The sequence below is a fragment of the Cnephaeus nilssonii genome, assembly GCF_951640355.1.
Source record: "Cnephaeus nilssonii genome assembly, chromosome: 16".
Classification (NCBI taxonomy): Eukaryota; Metazoa; Chordata; class Mammalia; order Chiroptera; family Vespertilionidae; genus Cnephaeus; species Cnephaeus nilssonii.
The window spans coordinates 14,464,492-14,479,438 of NC_137087.1; the positions used below are offsets into that span (position 1 = coordinate 14,464,492).

A 14,947-nucleotide genomic window follows, 5' to 3' on the forward strand; every position below is an offset into this window, starting at 1 on the left:
GAAACATCATTGATGATAGGGAGTCATCGATTGGCTGCCTCCTGTGCGCCCCCTACTAGGGGTTGAGCCTAGCCTGCAGCCTGGGCATGTGCCCTGACTGGGAATCGAACTGGTGACCTCTGGGTTCTTGGGTCAATGCTCAACCACTGGGCCACTCGGGCCTGGCGAAATGATTTTCAATTGAAACATTCAAGGTACTGCCCACAAGTCAGGGCAATCCGTCCGAGAAGCTGGACTTGTCCAGATGTGAGTAGAAGGCACTGGTGAACCCGGAAGCCAGGAGAGCTCTCCACTGGCTCCGTGTGGGCACACGTCCCCTGGGCACCCTCCTCATCGCTCGGTGATGGGCACTGTGTCAGGCGATGTCCTCAGTGTCCTCCAGCCGTCATTGCCTGCTCTCAGACAGGTTCAGGCATCTCACTTTGTCCTGCACTCAGGGACCCGGTTCTAATTTGTCTGGGGACTCATGGGAAAGAGTAATGTTGTATTTCCATCTCGTGCCATACACAAAAAAATATTCCATGTAGTTCAAAGATTTAAATGTAAAAAGTAAACTAATACTTTAATAAAAATAATAGAATGCCTTCCTGGTCTCAAGGTAGGAAGGAAAGAACTTTTGAAATAAAACTGCCAGCCTGGCCGATGTGGCTCAGTTGTTGGAGCGTTGATCTATGAACCAGGAGGTCATGGTTCGATTCCCAGTCAGGGCACATTCCCGGGTTGTGGGCTCACTCTCCAATGTGGGTATGCAGGAGGCAGCCAATCAACGATTCATTGATGTTTCTCCAGCTCTCTCCCCTTCTCCCTTCTTCTCTGAAGTCAATATAATGTATTTGAAAAAACAAAAAACACTGCCAAAGCACAAACCATAATGGAAATGATTGATAGTTTTTACAGTATTAAAATGTGGAAGTTTAGTATAGTGAAGGTACTACAAGAAAATTTAAGAGCCACATATTGGAAGAAGATACTGGTAATAAATATAACTAGGAAAGAATTAATACCTGGAATCTAAAAATAAATCCTACAAAAAAAAAAAAAAAGGAAGAGAGAGAGGTAGAGAAAATGTGTATAGTCAATATAAGGAGGGCTGCTCTGTCTTTTTAGTAATCAGAATGCAGTGTAAGAATGTCCTTGTAAGAATATCACTTGTCTTTCCAGAGGAAGGAAATTCTGTCACATACTTCAACACGGATGAGCCTTGAGGACATTATGCTGAATGAAATCAGTCAGTCCCAGAAAGACTGATCGTGTATGACTCCGCTTCTGTGAGGTGTACCTATCGTAGGTTCATAGAAACAGGGAGGAGAGGGGTGGTTTCCCGGGCTGTGGGGAGTTGTTGTTTAACGGGCCCAGAGTTTCAGTTTTGCAAGATGAAAAGTTCTAGAAGTTGGTTGCACAACAATGTGACTAAACATAACACCACTGACATGTGCACTTATGTGTGGTTTATCACAATTAAAAACTAAAGGAAAAATCTGACAGTATGAAGTCTTGGTGAGGATGTGTTGAGGACGGTGACTCTCAGAACTTTGCCCACAGCTGGTAGATCCTACGTTGGTGGACAATGTGATGTTGTCCAGAAGGGGTGAAAAAGTCCACGTCCTGATACCCAATACGGGGCCACTCTGCTGCTAGAGAGAAACCCCTCAGGCGTGGGAGAGCAGACGTGTGCAACAGTGTTCATGGCAGTATCGTTTATAACAGCCAAAAACCCCCACAGAACCCGCCTCCCCCCAAAATAAATGGAGACAACGCAAATGTTCATCCAACAGAAGAGGGAGAACGTGGTTTCATACCGGGAGATGCTGCCTGCACCCCTGCACTCAGTCTCAGGCACGTCAAGTAAAGGAAGCACACACGATGCCCTTAGAGAAGCACAGATAACCCTGCGCCCACGTGGAGAGGGTCGGCAGCAAGTTTAGGGGAGCGATTCCTTGCCGGGGGTGGGGGGGGGGTGGGGAGAGGGCGATGGGATGAGCAGGGTGCCTTGGGGGCTTTAGCAACACCAGTAATACTGTATTTCTTTGAAAATCAGTTTGACACGACGAGATGTTGAGATTAGAGCTAAGTGGTGGGTACTTAGAATTTTGTTCTTTTATTTGCTGTGCTTTTTCTGTATGTTTGGAAGAGACTCACTGATTGTTTTAAGAAAGGGCTTTAGCGGGTGGAGTGGTTTTCCGGCTGTTTCTGCGTGTGGGTCCTTCTGCACAGCGAGCCATTCGTGCAGAGCGGTGGAGGTTTTAACTGGCAGGGAACCTCTTACCGGAGGAGTTTTGTATTTTGGTGTCCTTGTAAGATTTCCTTTGAAGGAAAGACCCCTTCCTTCCTTCCTTCCTTCCTTCCTTCCATACTGTAAGAGGAGGCGTGCCTGTGTGCAGTAGCTCCAGGTTCTGGTTCCCTGGCCGCCGCGATCTGATAACCCGGGGTCCACGCTGAAGGACCAGGCGATGCCTGGACTGTTGGAGCTTGCACGGTTAAGCAGGCTTTTCTGGTTCAGACCTATCTTTTGAGGAGTAAGGAAAGAGAGAGCCGGGAGGTGGAGTGACGTGCACTAGCAGCTCCCCTGACGACCTCTGCAGGCCCCTGACAACCTCCTGAGTCATCTTCTTGTTTTCCTTCTCTAGAACAGTGCCCCGAGCGAACCTGTAATTGCTCTCTTGCTTAAAGCTCTCCCAGGGTTCCCCTCTCCCTCAGGACACAGTTTTGGCTGTGAGCCTTGAAGCCGTGTGGCCTGTCAGGTTCCTTTTGAACCCACTGCTCCTGTGCATGGCTCCCCTCGCTCTGTCCTGCCCTCCTCTTTGTGCCTAGAACACGCTGGGCGTTCCTGCCGCAGGGCCCTGGCGCTGCTCACCCCTCTGCCAGGCGCGTTCTGGGCTGCTGCTCTTCATTTGCATCACGTTCTTGATTGACCTCCTCAGCCTTAGCCTCTCTCACACCTGCTCCAAAGGTCTCTCCTGCTCATTAGCCTACTTTATTCGTTATTTTCTTGATGGTTCTTATTGTGCCCGGAAGTTACTTTATTTGGTCTCTCCCTCTTCCTTTCTATCTACGTACTTATCTCTGTCTGTCTGTCCATCTGTGCATTCATATCCTCCTCCAGGGTTAGAGGGACACAAGCGGCAGTTGTCTGTGTCCTGTCTGGCATCACCAGCCTCTAGAACATGTCAGGTGCTGGTGCTGGGGGTTCTCAGATCTGCTGGTCCCCAGGTTTGATGGTCTAGGACAGTGGTCGGCAAATCGCGGCTCGCGAGCCACGTGCGGCTCTTTGGCCCCTTGAGTGTGGCTCTTCCACAAAATACCAAGTGCGAGCACGCACATACAGTGCGATTGAAACTTCGTGGCCCATGCGCAGAAGTCGGTTTTCGGCTCTCAAAAGAAATTTCAATCGTTGTACTGTTGACATTTGGCTCTGTTGACTAATGAGTTTGCCGACCACTGGCCTAGGAGGACTCAGCATATAATCCTACTCACGGCTAACGTTCATTTCAGTGGAAGGACACAAAGCAAAATCAGCAAAGGAAGAGGTGTGTGGGGCGACGTCCAGCGGAAACCAGTGCAGGTCCCAGGGCACGCTCAGGGCCCCGGCGCCGAGTCAGGACCGCATGGGTGGAGTGGTGCTAGGGAAGCTCCTGGGGCTGGCCCCGTAGGCACTGCTGCCTCACATGTGCTGAGACTTCAGAGAAAGCAGGTGCTCAGCCTGAGCCACGCTGTTCACCTGCTCCAGGCACTGGGAGTCCCTGTTCTCACCCGGGGAAAGTTCTGTATCAGTGTAGGGGACTCCTTGCCACCCAGGTTCCCAGGCGCCAGCCAAGGGTGGACGTGCAAGCAGCCCTTCTAGGGAGAGAAGTTGGGCCTGCTGGGTAGCTCCCTTCAGCACACTATTTACCAAATGCTTACGAACGAATGAGTCACCCAGTGTGACTGCAGGGCTGTGGAGTCACCTGAGGTCCCGGGGCCTCCCCTCCCTGGTCAGCAGTTCTACCCCCAGCACCGGGAGGTGAGAGTGCTCAGCACCAGAGTGAAGGCTCTGAGAGGTCCCGCCTTGCAGACACCTGTCTGTGTGCAACCCGGCAATTCCGGAATCTTCCTCCTGTCCGTCTGTCCTTCCTCCTGCCCTCAGACCCCTGGTGAGTGTGACTCTCTGGTCCCAGGTGTTGAAGCACAACGGGTCGTCAGAAATCCTCAGCAAGCTGTACGACACGGCCATGGACAAGCTGGAGGTGGTCAAGAAGGACTACGACGCCCTGCGCAAGAGGTACAGTGAGAAGGTTGCCATCCACAACTCGGACCTGAGCCGCCTGGAGCAGCTGGAGGAGGAGAACCAGCGCCTGCTGAAGCAGACGGACATGCTGACCCAGCAGAGGGACACGGCCATCCAGCTGCAGCACCAGTGTGCCCTCTCCCTGCGGAGGTAGGAGCGAGGCCCCGAGCGTGGAGAACGGGCCCCGAGGGCCAGGTGCACCTTCTTTGCTCTGGGCACTGGCCTCTGTGGGCGGGCGGTTCTCTGTGAGGCTCCCAGAGGCTTCCAGAGAGCGAGAGCAGCACAGCCATTGCGCTTTTTCAGTCAAAAAGTGCTTATCTCCAGGAAGCATTTTCTTGACACTCAGTGTCTTTGGAGAAGTTCTTCTCTTGAACAACTTTGGGGTGTTCTGATCGTCTCATTTCCTAGGGCTCCCACAAGCCTCTCCCCTCTGTCAGTCACTCACCTACCAAATTGCAAAGTTAATTGTCCTAGGCATCATTTCTTCCAGAATTTTTATTTTTATTTTTTATTAAGGTATCGAATCCATAGGGAAGTGAGCCCTGGTCTCAAACAGTATTCTGTGAAGTACATTTCTGCAGAATCCCAGTTCCCTGGAGCGCTCATTGCTTTCTTATGAAAAGTGTTCTCTGGATAGAAAAAGGTTTTGGAATTGCCAGGTTGCACACAGACACAGGTGTCTGCAATGCGGGACTTCTCCGAGCGTTCACGCTGGTCCTGAGCACTAGGCAGAATGCAGTGTTTCCCAAACATAATCATCCAAGAACATACTTTTTTCCCTTCTTTTTAATGGAGCGCCATGCAGGGTGGGTGTTCTAAGGACACACTTTCAGAAATGCCACTAGATCCACAGGCTCTTAACTTGCAGGGTTGTCTGGCTTGGAAGGGCTGAGCTCTGCTCTCACACTAACCCGGTGCCTCTGGGCCAGCCCCCTACATCTCCTTATTTTCTGTATTTGTAAAGTGAGGTGGTGGGATGAAATGACTGATAGGCCACTTTTATATGCTGTGATTCCAGCATTAAAATAATCATGTAGCTGACTGTGGAAGACATTTGCTGCTGTTCCTAGTAGAGCAGGGACATGAAGTCCTCAGTTCAACTTTCGGTATTTGTAAAGGCTGAGAAAAATTCCCGGTCCCGGGCACTGGTGCTCCGTGACTTCCCTCCTGGGGGTGCGGAGAATGACCTCACTTGAAACTTCATGCTTGACTGTCCAGCGCGGCAGAGCTGACCGGGCAGGTCTCCGCCCCCCACCCCCCATGTCCTGGCTGCCTTTCTCCCCAGGTTTGAGGCGATCCACCATGAGCTGAACAAGGCCACGGCCCAGAACAAGGACCTGCAGTGGGAGATGGAGCTGCTGCAGTCGGAGCTGACGGAGCTGAGGACCACACAGGCGAAGACCGCCAAGGAGTCGGAGAAGTACAAGGAGGAGCGGGACGCGGTGTACAGCGAGTACAAGCTCATCATGAGCGAGCGCGACCAGGTCATCTCCGAGCTGGACAAGCTGCAGACCGAAGTGGAGCTGGCCGAGTCCAAGCTCAAGAGCAGCACGTCGGAGAAGAAGGCGGCCAGCGAGGAGATGGAGGCCCTGCGGCAGGTAGGTGGCTGGGCGCTGGCCTCCCGGACTCTGGGACAGCGGCGAGGGAGGAAGGGCTGCGGTGCACACGGCGTCCAGCTAGCAGCCTGCTCCCAAGTTGGGAGTGAAGGGCTTCTCCTCTTAGGCCTGCGTGCTGGCTGGGTCATGGGCGCTGCCCAGGAAATGGCTGCGCTCGCTGTGCTCGGTGCCCGGCTCTAATCAGTGCTACAGGGATGCAAGGGGAGGTCCCGCGTGGTCTCAGCCTCCACAGCTCACAGTGTAGGAAGACAGCACAGACACTCTCACACTCAAGCGCTTGGTTAAGTCATCGTTGGTCAGTCTTGTGCTGAAAGCCAGCAGGTATCTCGAAGACTTGCTCATTAAGAAGGAAGTTCCCAAGGCCAACTTCCCAAAGCCGTAGGTACCTTTGGCCTCGTGAGTCAGAAGAGTACGCTCAGGGCTCCTTTCTCCCGGCATCTGAGGGGTCTGCTGTTTAAGGGGCAGCGGCGCCTGCTGGGAAGATGGTATACTAGGCTGTGCCAGAGGCCCTTCTACAGTCTTGCTTCCTGGGGGACAGGCCTCCGGGGTTGGGGCCTGGGGCTCACTAGCAGAGTTAGACCACTCAGCCTGACTCCTGAGGGATGGATCCGTGTGGACCCTTTTCATCCTGCTTCCTGGCCCCGCGGCTTCATCGCTGACACCCCTCACCCCAAGTGCGGATGTGTCCTGCCGGCTTCCCGATTTGAGGTTCCCTTCCCATCCTGCGGGTCAGTGAGAGGCTCTGTTTAGACCTGCTGAACTTGACCATAGCAGACTTTCTCCCATGGAAATGCCTCTCCATTCTACTTTCCTGTGTAGGTTGTTAAAGGTTGGGCGCATTGGCAGGGGATGGCGGGCATTGGGTTGTGGGAGCCAGAGCCCCTGGACCCAGCACGAGGCAGGGCTGATGCCTGAGGCGTGGCCAGGGCCCTGTGAGGCTTTCTGTGAGCAGTGACATCTCCTGATGCCCAGGTAGTGCGGGGGCCATGGATGCCAGGGGCACAGGCCCTGTGCTTGGAGTGGGCCTTCTCAGTCATGTGACCTCTTATATTTCGGGGCCTCAGTTTTTTCCTCTGCAAAGTGGAAATGATACTGGATAGCATCTACCTCATGGACTGTGGCGAGCACATGATTTAATATTGAAAACGTACTCAGATTAGTGCCCGCACAAAGTAGGAATGATTTGAATCTTTATTATTAAGATGATTATTAGCTACTCTGTCAGGAACCCTGTGAAAGTGCTTTGTAGGCAAAAATGGGCCAACTAATGGCAATTTCATATCAAGGGAGTGAGACGTTTCCAAACCGTCAAGGTGAAAGCCGTTGTGAAAAGGAGAGTTTACTTCAATGAATTTTTTAAAAGACCGTAATGAAGGAATTTCTAATAAGCAAATAGAATGTATTAGAACATGGTAATTGTCCTGGAAAAACTATCAACTCCTGGTTTTCACACTCCGGCATCTGAGAACTTAATGGTTGGGAAAATGTTGTTATCAAATAAGGAAAACAAAATGATGAAGAGGAAATCTTTGGAAATGACGGAGCCAGCCAGTCACTACACTGGAAAGTCAAGGCTGACATATGAGACACATAAGAGATGAGCCTGGAGAGGACGCGGCCCACGTGGAGGGGTTCTTGACACTAGGAGGTTAACCGTGCCCTTTGTAGGAATGTGGAAAGCACCGAGAAGTATGAAGAACCGCCGACTTCCGAGTGCTAGCATCTGGTGGCAGCCCGTCCCCCCACTGCCCGCACCCATGCGTGCCCTCCAGCCTGGAGCCCGGCTCCGGCTTCGCAGGGGGCATTGGCTGGGTGTCAAGTCTGCCTGTCAGCTGAGGCAGGAATCTTTTCCAGGCACCGATCCAGCCAGCAGGCAGGAGAGCCCCTGCCCCCACTCCCACCGGGCAGGTTCCAGAGCTGAAACCCTCAGCTCCTCCTCTGCTTTGTGTGGCTTCTCCAAGACCACGTCCCCACGCCCCCAAGTGGGCCAGGCCAGGTCTGTGGCCGGGCCATTTTGGCTCTAAGGTGTGGGTGGGAGGCTCTTAATCTCCCTGGGGCCTGACGAGACCCGAGACCCGCTGGTGTGGGCTCTGCCCCTAGGCCTTTCTCCTTGGCCTTAGGTCTAGGTGGGGTGAGCCAGCCCAGCCCTTCCTTAGCCTGTCGCCCCAAGGTCACCCAGGGTGGCCAGAGGACATCATGCGTGGTGCCTTTGCAGAGTGAGATCTGCATGGTGTGGAGGAAGAAGCACAGGGGCAAGAATCTTGGGGACCTGGGGTGTGGGCTCAGCTCCCCCGGGTAGACATCGGGGAGCAGTCACTTCCTAGACCCTGAGGTTCCTCATTGGTGTAATCAGGGGCTCAGACAAGGGACCTTAGCTCCCCAGTTCTGTTGCCCTTTTAAAGATACCTTATTCCTCCTCTCCCCTCTCAATAAAACCAAGTATTGTGCTTCCAGCGTTTCTCAGAAGGAAACTGTTTTGGAGGTGTTTTCTTTTTGGAGACTAACAAGGATGGCCCCAGCGGAAGGAAGGGGAGACAAGGTGGGCGGGGGGAGAGTAGGTGCTGCCTGATCCCCTGGCGTTGGTCTCTGTCTCCACCTCCAGCCTTCAGCTCGAGATGCTTATCCAGGGCCAAAAGGAAAGACCATTCATTGAAACCACATGTTAACACGTTTCAAATAGAAAACTATGTTAATATAAAACATTGAGTAAAATACAAATTTAAGAAAACGTCATTAAACCTAATATTCATTACAATAAATTCATGCTAGAGTTAATAAAAATAATTGGTTTTTTAAACATATCAAACTAAAAAAATACTCAGCACTGCATAAAAGTGGGGAAAATAAAAACTGAAATCATTTGGCATGACTTGATCCTGGGGAGTGTGCTCAGCAGAGCGTGACACTGTCACTCTCTCTTGAGTTAAGGTGTTATTCTTGTGCAGATCCCGCCCCCCTCCGCGCCCCCCGCCCCCCGCCCCCAGCTCCTCCTGACTCTGGATGTGAGAGATGAGGGGGAGTGAGAAGCCGACTGCACGCATTTCCCTCTGTCTCCGTCATCCTTGTCTCTTGGCTGAACTTGCGAGGTCTCTGGGGCGTGTTTCCGCGGAGGCGTGTTGCTGTCTGCTGTGGGGCCGGGAAGCCTTCTCGTGTGCTTGTCTTCCTCACGCTTGTCACTCAGGGGCGCAGAGTCCAGGGCGGAGATGCAGGGTCTGCTCCTCTCCGGTCTTGTTTGTGTTTTGCCCGTGAGCAGGAAGCCTGTGAGCAGGAAGCCTGTGAGCGACAGTAGGAGCAGACACTTGCTTTATCGTTTCCCCGTGTTTTCTAAGGATCAGAGGCACAGGGGAGCTTTCTGTATGAGCGCTTCTAAGGGTTGGATTTGAATTTTAACGGAGCGTGTAATGCTCTGGGGAGGCGTCAAGATGCAAATGCTTCCGATTTCAGCTTTTAAATCGAACTGAGATACACAGGTCCTCACCAGCAAAACACTGCTGCTTGTTCAGATGGGAAAGGAACCCAGGAGGCCAGGGTACAAAAACCAGAGTACAGAAACTGCGCTGTGGCCAGAGCCGGACATGACCCCTGACCAGGACCTCCACCCTTCACTGCAGTTGGGCCTTGCTTCTTTATGTTTTGTCATAGGAGCACTTCATTTTTTATTTTTGTTTAAAAAAATTTATTTATTTATTTATTTATTTATTTCAGAGAGGAAGGGAGCGAGAGAGAAACATCAATGATGAGAGTGAATCATTGATCAGCTGCCTCCTGCACACCCCCACTGGGGATGGAGCCTGCAACCCAGGCATGTGCCCTGATCAGCAATCGAACTGTGACCTCCTGGTTCATAGGTTGATGCTCAACCACTGAGCCATGCGGGCGGGGCTCCCAGGGGCACTTTAGAGCGACGTGGTGGCTCCCTGTGAGATACAAGCCACGGACGTGGCAGGGTGGAGCCTGGAGCGAGCCCTCCAGGGGAGACGGCCCCCCTGGGCCACTGAGACCTTGGCTGAGAGAGACTGGGGTTCTAGTCCAGGCACTGTGTGGAGTGGTGAGAGTTTGGACTTAGGCTAAGGTCACTAGGGGTCTGAGTATGGCTGTGGGGTGTGAGGTCACTGGGAGGTAGGGGGGCAGCAGGAGGGTATAAGGGTGGGCTCTGGCTGGGGCCCCAGTGTTCCCCTCCATCCGACTCCTGAGAGTTCAGCCCAGCCCCGGCACCCGTCCATCGGATGGTACTCCTGAGCCAGAAGGCCCATTAACCTCCTTTTCTGCTGGCTCCTCGTCCCCACCAGATCAAAGACACAGTGGCAATCGACGCCGGGAGAGCCAACAAGGAGGCGGAGACCCTTCGGAAGCAGTGCAAGGCTCTGTGCCAGGAGCTGAAGGAAGCCCTCCAAGAGGCAGACGTGGCCAAGTGCCGGCGGGACTGGGCCTTCCAGGAGCGGGACAAGATCGTGGCCGAGCGGGACAGTATCCGGTACGGTGCCCTGGGCGGCGTGGGCTCGGGTCCCCCTGGCACCCTGGGTCTGTGGGGAGGGCCGCAGTCATTCGCCACGGGTCCAGGTAAGGTGAGAGTGGCTGGGTTCTTCCCTTCTCACCCTGGGTGACGCCCTACTCGCCTCAGAGCATTAGAATTTCCACGTGTCTCTGCGTCGATTGCACTTCGCCCCAGATCCCGTGTGCACTGAGACCCTGCGGGGTGGCCCGAGACCAGGCTGGTTTCTCAGGGGGCGGCTGATGACACTGACAGTCAGAACTGCGTTCTCCCAGGAAGTATTAATGGGCCCCTACTATGTGCCAGGATCTTAGGTCCCTTGAGCAAGGAGATCCTGGGAGACAGCTCCAAAGCTCCCAGGTGGGGTGATGCCTGTGGGGGCCACGGGCAGCTCTGCCAGCCAGGGCAGAGGGGAAGGAAGGAGGATGCGTGAACGGAATTCCAGGGGCGTGAGGGGGCAGGCAGGGCACTGGGCAGGGGGAGCAGATGGGGAGGTTTCCCCAGAAAGCATGGAATCTGAGCGAGAATGTAAGCATGAGTGGGATTTTCCCACATAGGACGGACGGGCTTTGCGGCCTGAGCGACCATCATCAGCAAAGGTGTGATGTGGAGGCAGGAGGGATGTGGGTGTGACTGAGCAGGTCTCGCCCTTGGCGTTGGAGCAGGCAGCTGACAGTGTCCTGGGGGCAGTTGTAAGGGCTTGAAAGGAAGCGGGAGTGGGTTCCAGTTGAGGGAGAGCCAGGAGAGGCTGGGGTGGGGTGTTGGTAGTGAGCAAGGACTTGGTCATTGAGAATTTAATTTCTGAAAGATCCCTGGTGGCCTTTTGAAGGAGAGGCTGATGTCCATGCAGGCTGGCCAGGAGGTGAGGGTTCAGGGTGGGGGGACTTGGGGCCATGGAGCGGGGTTCCAGCTCTCAGGGTCCTTCCAGTGGCCGGTGTGGTGCTGGAGGTGGTGCGGAGCACAGACTCCCTGCCGCCACACCGCCTGTCCCCGCTTCCTCTCTGAGGAGCTGAGCTGGTCCTGAGGTCCTGGCGGCCACATGTCCTTTAGCGGAGCTGTCTCGCCTGCACCTGCTCAGAGCTCAGGCCACAGAGAGGCGCGAGGCACGATTCCTGTCTGGTTGTGGGGTGGGGGCAGCTCTGAGAGGCCTCATGTGGGTTGTTAGGCATCTGGTCGGTGCTGGGCACAGGGCCTGCTGGGTGGACTGGGGGAGGGTGGTCATTAACCCAGGCACATTGAGGGTGAGGCGCTGGGGTGAGCACTGGGTGTTAGAACCCAGTGCTTGTTGCCCAATAACTGGGGTGGGGGGTCTCTTCTCCTGGGTCCTCATTGTCACCTCTGCCCTCAGTGGGGTTGGCCTTTGATGGCCTTACTCCAAACTCTCAAACATTCCTGTGCCTCTGGGGCAAGGCAGGCGCCTGGGTGTTCACTGCAGGCCGTGAGTCCTGCGTCCCTTATCCCTTATGCTGACCTTGCCCTGTGCCCTCTGCCAGGACGCTTTGCGACAACCTGAGGCGGGAGCGGGACAGGGCAGTGACCGAGCTGGCGGAGGCCCTGCGCAGCCTGGATGACACTCGCAAACAGAAGAATGACGTCAGCCGGGAGCTCAAGGAGCTCAAGTACGCTGGGGTGGGCGCCTGCCCGGGCTGCGCGTGTACCTGGGAGGGAAGTGCCCACCCTCTGCTCAGGGCAGGGCCTGGCCATCTGTTCCTTCTCTCTGCCTTATTCTGTCAGTCTGTAGAATGGGTTCAAATGCTGCCTCCACGTGCAGAGTTAATTAGAAATTCTTAGACCAGCCGAGAAGATGGCAGTGGCCCTTTGGTGAGCACACGGAGGTGTGCGCTGTGAGCAAAGGCATATAGGAAGGAAGGGCCTGCTCCAAGGCAGCCCACCCGGGCACAGGCGAGCATGCATTGTCCATTCCCTCCCCCCCTCACTCACTCTTTCATCAACTGAACCCGCTCTGGGTCAGGCCTGTGGGAGGCACAGGGGAGACGGCCGAGCAGGCCGGCCAGGTCCCTGCCCTGTGGGGCTCACGGCACACAGAAGGAGACAGACCACAGGCAGGCCCATCAGAGAGACAAGTACAAAGGAGCAGAGTGATGACGGTTGTGGTGGTTTGCAGGCGATTGTGATGACCACTCACAGTCTGTCCTGCTGTGTTACTCGGATGCCCATCTGGAAGAGACTGTTTAGAATGTAAGATAACCCCCTTCTGTCACAGCAGAGCTCCCAGGGTGTCGTTTAAGGCTTGGTGACGCTAAGCAGTAGATTGAAAATACAAATATCGAAGTTTAAAAAGAGAAATTGCAGAGCCCAGGAGCCATCACGGCAGCCCAGGACCAGATTCTGGTTGAGGAGCAGCGGCTCTGTCTGTGCCAGGAGCTTCCCAGGGATGGAGGCGAGAGGCAGGGGCGTGGGAGTGTGCCAGCCCTGCTCGCTGAGCTGCGCCCTTCTGAAGGGCGTGCAGCTTCCCCTTCCCATCAGTGACATCTAACAGAAGACGACCACTTCACTCATTAGACAGAAACCTGGAACCTCTGGGCCTTGAGTGCTCTAAGGAAAACCTCAGTGGTTGCAAAGCGACAGTCTCTCCAGGGACCCACATTGGATCTAGCAAGTGATGGAATCCAATTAAGGTGCAGCCTAGACCCCCTGGGGCGTTAGACAGGAGGAGTTTCCATTTTCCTGGCGCCCGGTTGCCTGGACCATCTGAAGAAGTCAGCTTCCTTTGCTTGTGCAGCACAGTTGTATTTGCACCTCCTTTCCTCTGAGTTCTCTCACCGGGGTGCTGGTGATGGAGTCCGCGCCGCTGCACAGGAAGCCCCCAGCCTGCAGGAGCAGCAGAGGTGCCCCGTGGGAGGGAGGAGAGGAGTGCAGTCACCTTCAATGCCCAGTTTCCGGCTGCACGGGTGGGCTGGGCTGGGGCGGGGCCCAGGGGAGGCTGAGTGGCATCCTAGAGCTGGCCAATGAGAGCACAGCCCAGCCAAGGTGTGGACCTGGAGCTGTTCACTGGGGCAGGAAACAAAAGTTGGTCCAGAGTCAGCCAGGAGCCCCCGGGACAGGGCTAGTGAACGGGGAAGGTGGTCTGGGCCTGGGTTTTAGGAAGAAGGGCATTATATGCAAGTGATAGGACAAGGTTTCTGACTCCTTTTTTCCCTCTTAACTGGGTCTTTCTGAGAGATTAAGTTTTTATTTTGATTTAGTCCAATTTATTGATTTAAATTTTTTTTTATTTTCAATGGATTATGTTATGTCTAAGAACCCTTAACCTAGCCCTAGATCTTGAAGACTTTTCTCTTGTATTTTCCTTCTAAAAGTTTTATAGTTTATTTAAAAAATATATATTATTGATTTCAGAGAGGAAGGGAGAGGGAGAGGGAGATAGAAACATCAGTGATTAGAATCATTGATTGGCTGCCTCCTGCACGACCCCTAGTGGGGATTGAGCCCACAACCTGGACATGTGCCCCGACCGGGAATCAAACTGTGGCCTCCTGGTTCATAGGTCGATGCTCAACCACTGAGCCACACCAGCCGGGCTATAATTTATTTTTTACATATAAATCTGTGATGCATTTTGAGTTAATTTCTAAGTAAAGTATGGTGTTCAGGTTGAGATTCTTTTTTCCCCATGATGTTCAGCGGCTCCATCATTAGTTGAAGACTATCCTTCCTCTGTTCCCTTACGTCTGCACCTTTGGTACTTGGTGGGGCTGTTTCTGGATCCTTCCTTCTGTTTCATTGATCTGTGTGTCTCTCTTCCTGGCGGTTCCCCTCAGCCTTGAGTCTGTAGCTGTAGAAAAACTCTTAAATTGGAGCAGAGTGGTTTCTCCCACCTAATCATTTTCTAAATGAGTGTAGTTCCGCTTTTTTGCCTTTCCCTATAAATGTTAGTCTTGTCTGTACCTATGAAAACGTCTTACTGGCATTTTCATAGAACTGCATGAAACTTCTAGATAAATGTGAGAAGAATTTCTGAGTCTTTCAAAAAAAAAGTATAAAAACCCATTGAAATCCCAGAAGCCTGGGCCTGGCGTTGCAGATTTGTCAGGCAGCTGGCGTGAAGGACGAGATGAAAGCCCATTGGTGGTCCCCTGGTTTCCAGGCTGTGACTTGGGTGGGATGTTTCGCCTCTCACAGGGCCATGGCCATGGCCCCCTCTCTTCACAGGGAGCAGATGGAATCCCAGCTGGAAAAGGAGGCCCGATTCCGGCAGCTGATGGCCCACAGCTCCCACGACTCGGCCATCGACACAGATTCCATGGAGTGGGAAACGGAAGTTGTAGAGTTTGAAAGGGAGACGGTGAGCTTCCTTTGTGTCTTTTCTGCCCGTTCTCCTGACATGAAGACTTTGGATGCCCTCTCTGTGCCCCCCAGTGTCCCAGTGGCTAGTTTGGAGGTTCAGCTTTTCCTCCCGGGGCGCAAATGCATCCTTTCCCTGCACTTGCTCCAGTTGGGTTACAGCAGATGGTTTCCTGAGTTGCATGGCGGATGCTGACACGGCACACGGAACAGAGAGGGGAGAGCAGGGCCCCCAGAGGTGATGCTGGTGGCGACGTGTGTCTGAGTGGC

General features: G+C 53.7%; 1 protein-coding gene across 2 annotated transcripts in view; it reads left to right on the forward strand.

The window, feature by feature from the left end:
* Positions 1–14,947, forward strand: part of DLG5 (discs large MAGUK scaffold protein 5) — a 112,026-nt gene that overhangs the window by 70,161 nt on the left and 26,918 nt on the right. For both annotated transcript variants that reach the window (XM_079793977.1, XM_079793978.1), the window contains exons 6-10: positions 4,155–4,414; positions 5,550–5,862; positions 10,170–10,354; positions 11,866–11,991; positions 14,546–14,678. In XM_079793977.1, coding sequence (XP_079650103.1) covers positions 4,155–4,414; positions 5,550–5,862; positions 10,170–10,354; positions 11,866–11,991; positions 14,546–14,678 — 1,017 coding nt within the window. The remainder of the gene's footprint in view (positions 1–4,154; positions 4,415–5,549; positions 5,863–10,169; positions 10,355–11,865; positions 11,992–14,545; positions 14,679–14,947) is intronic.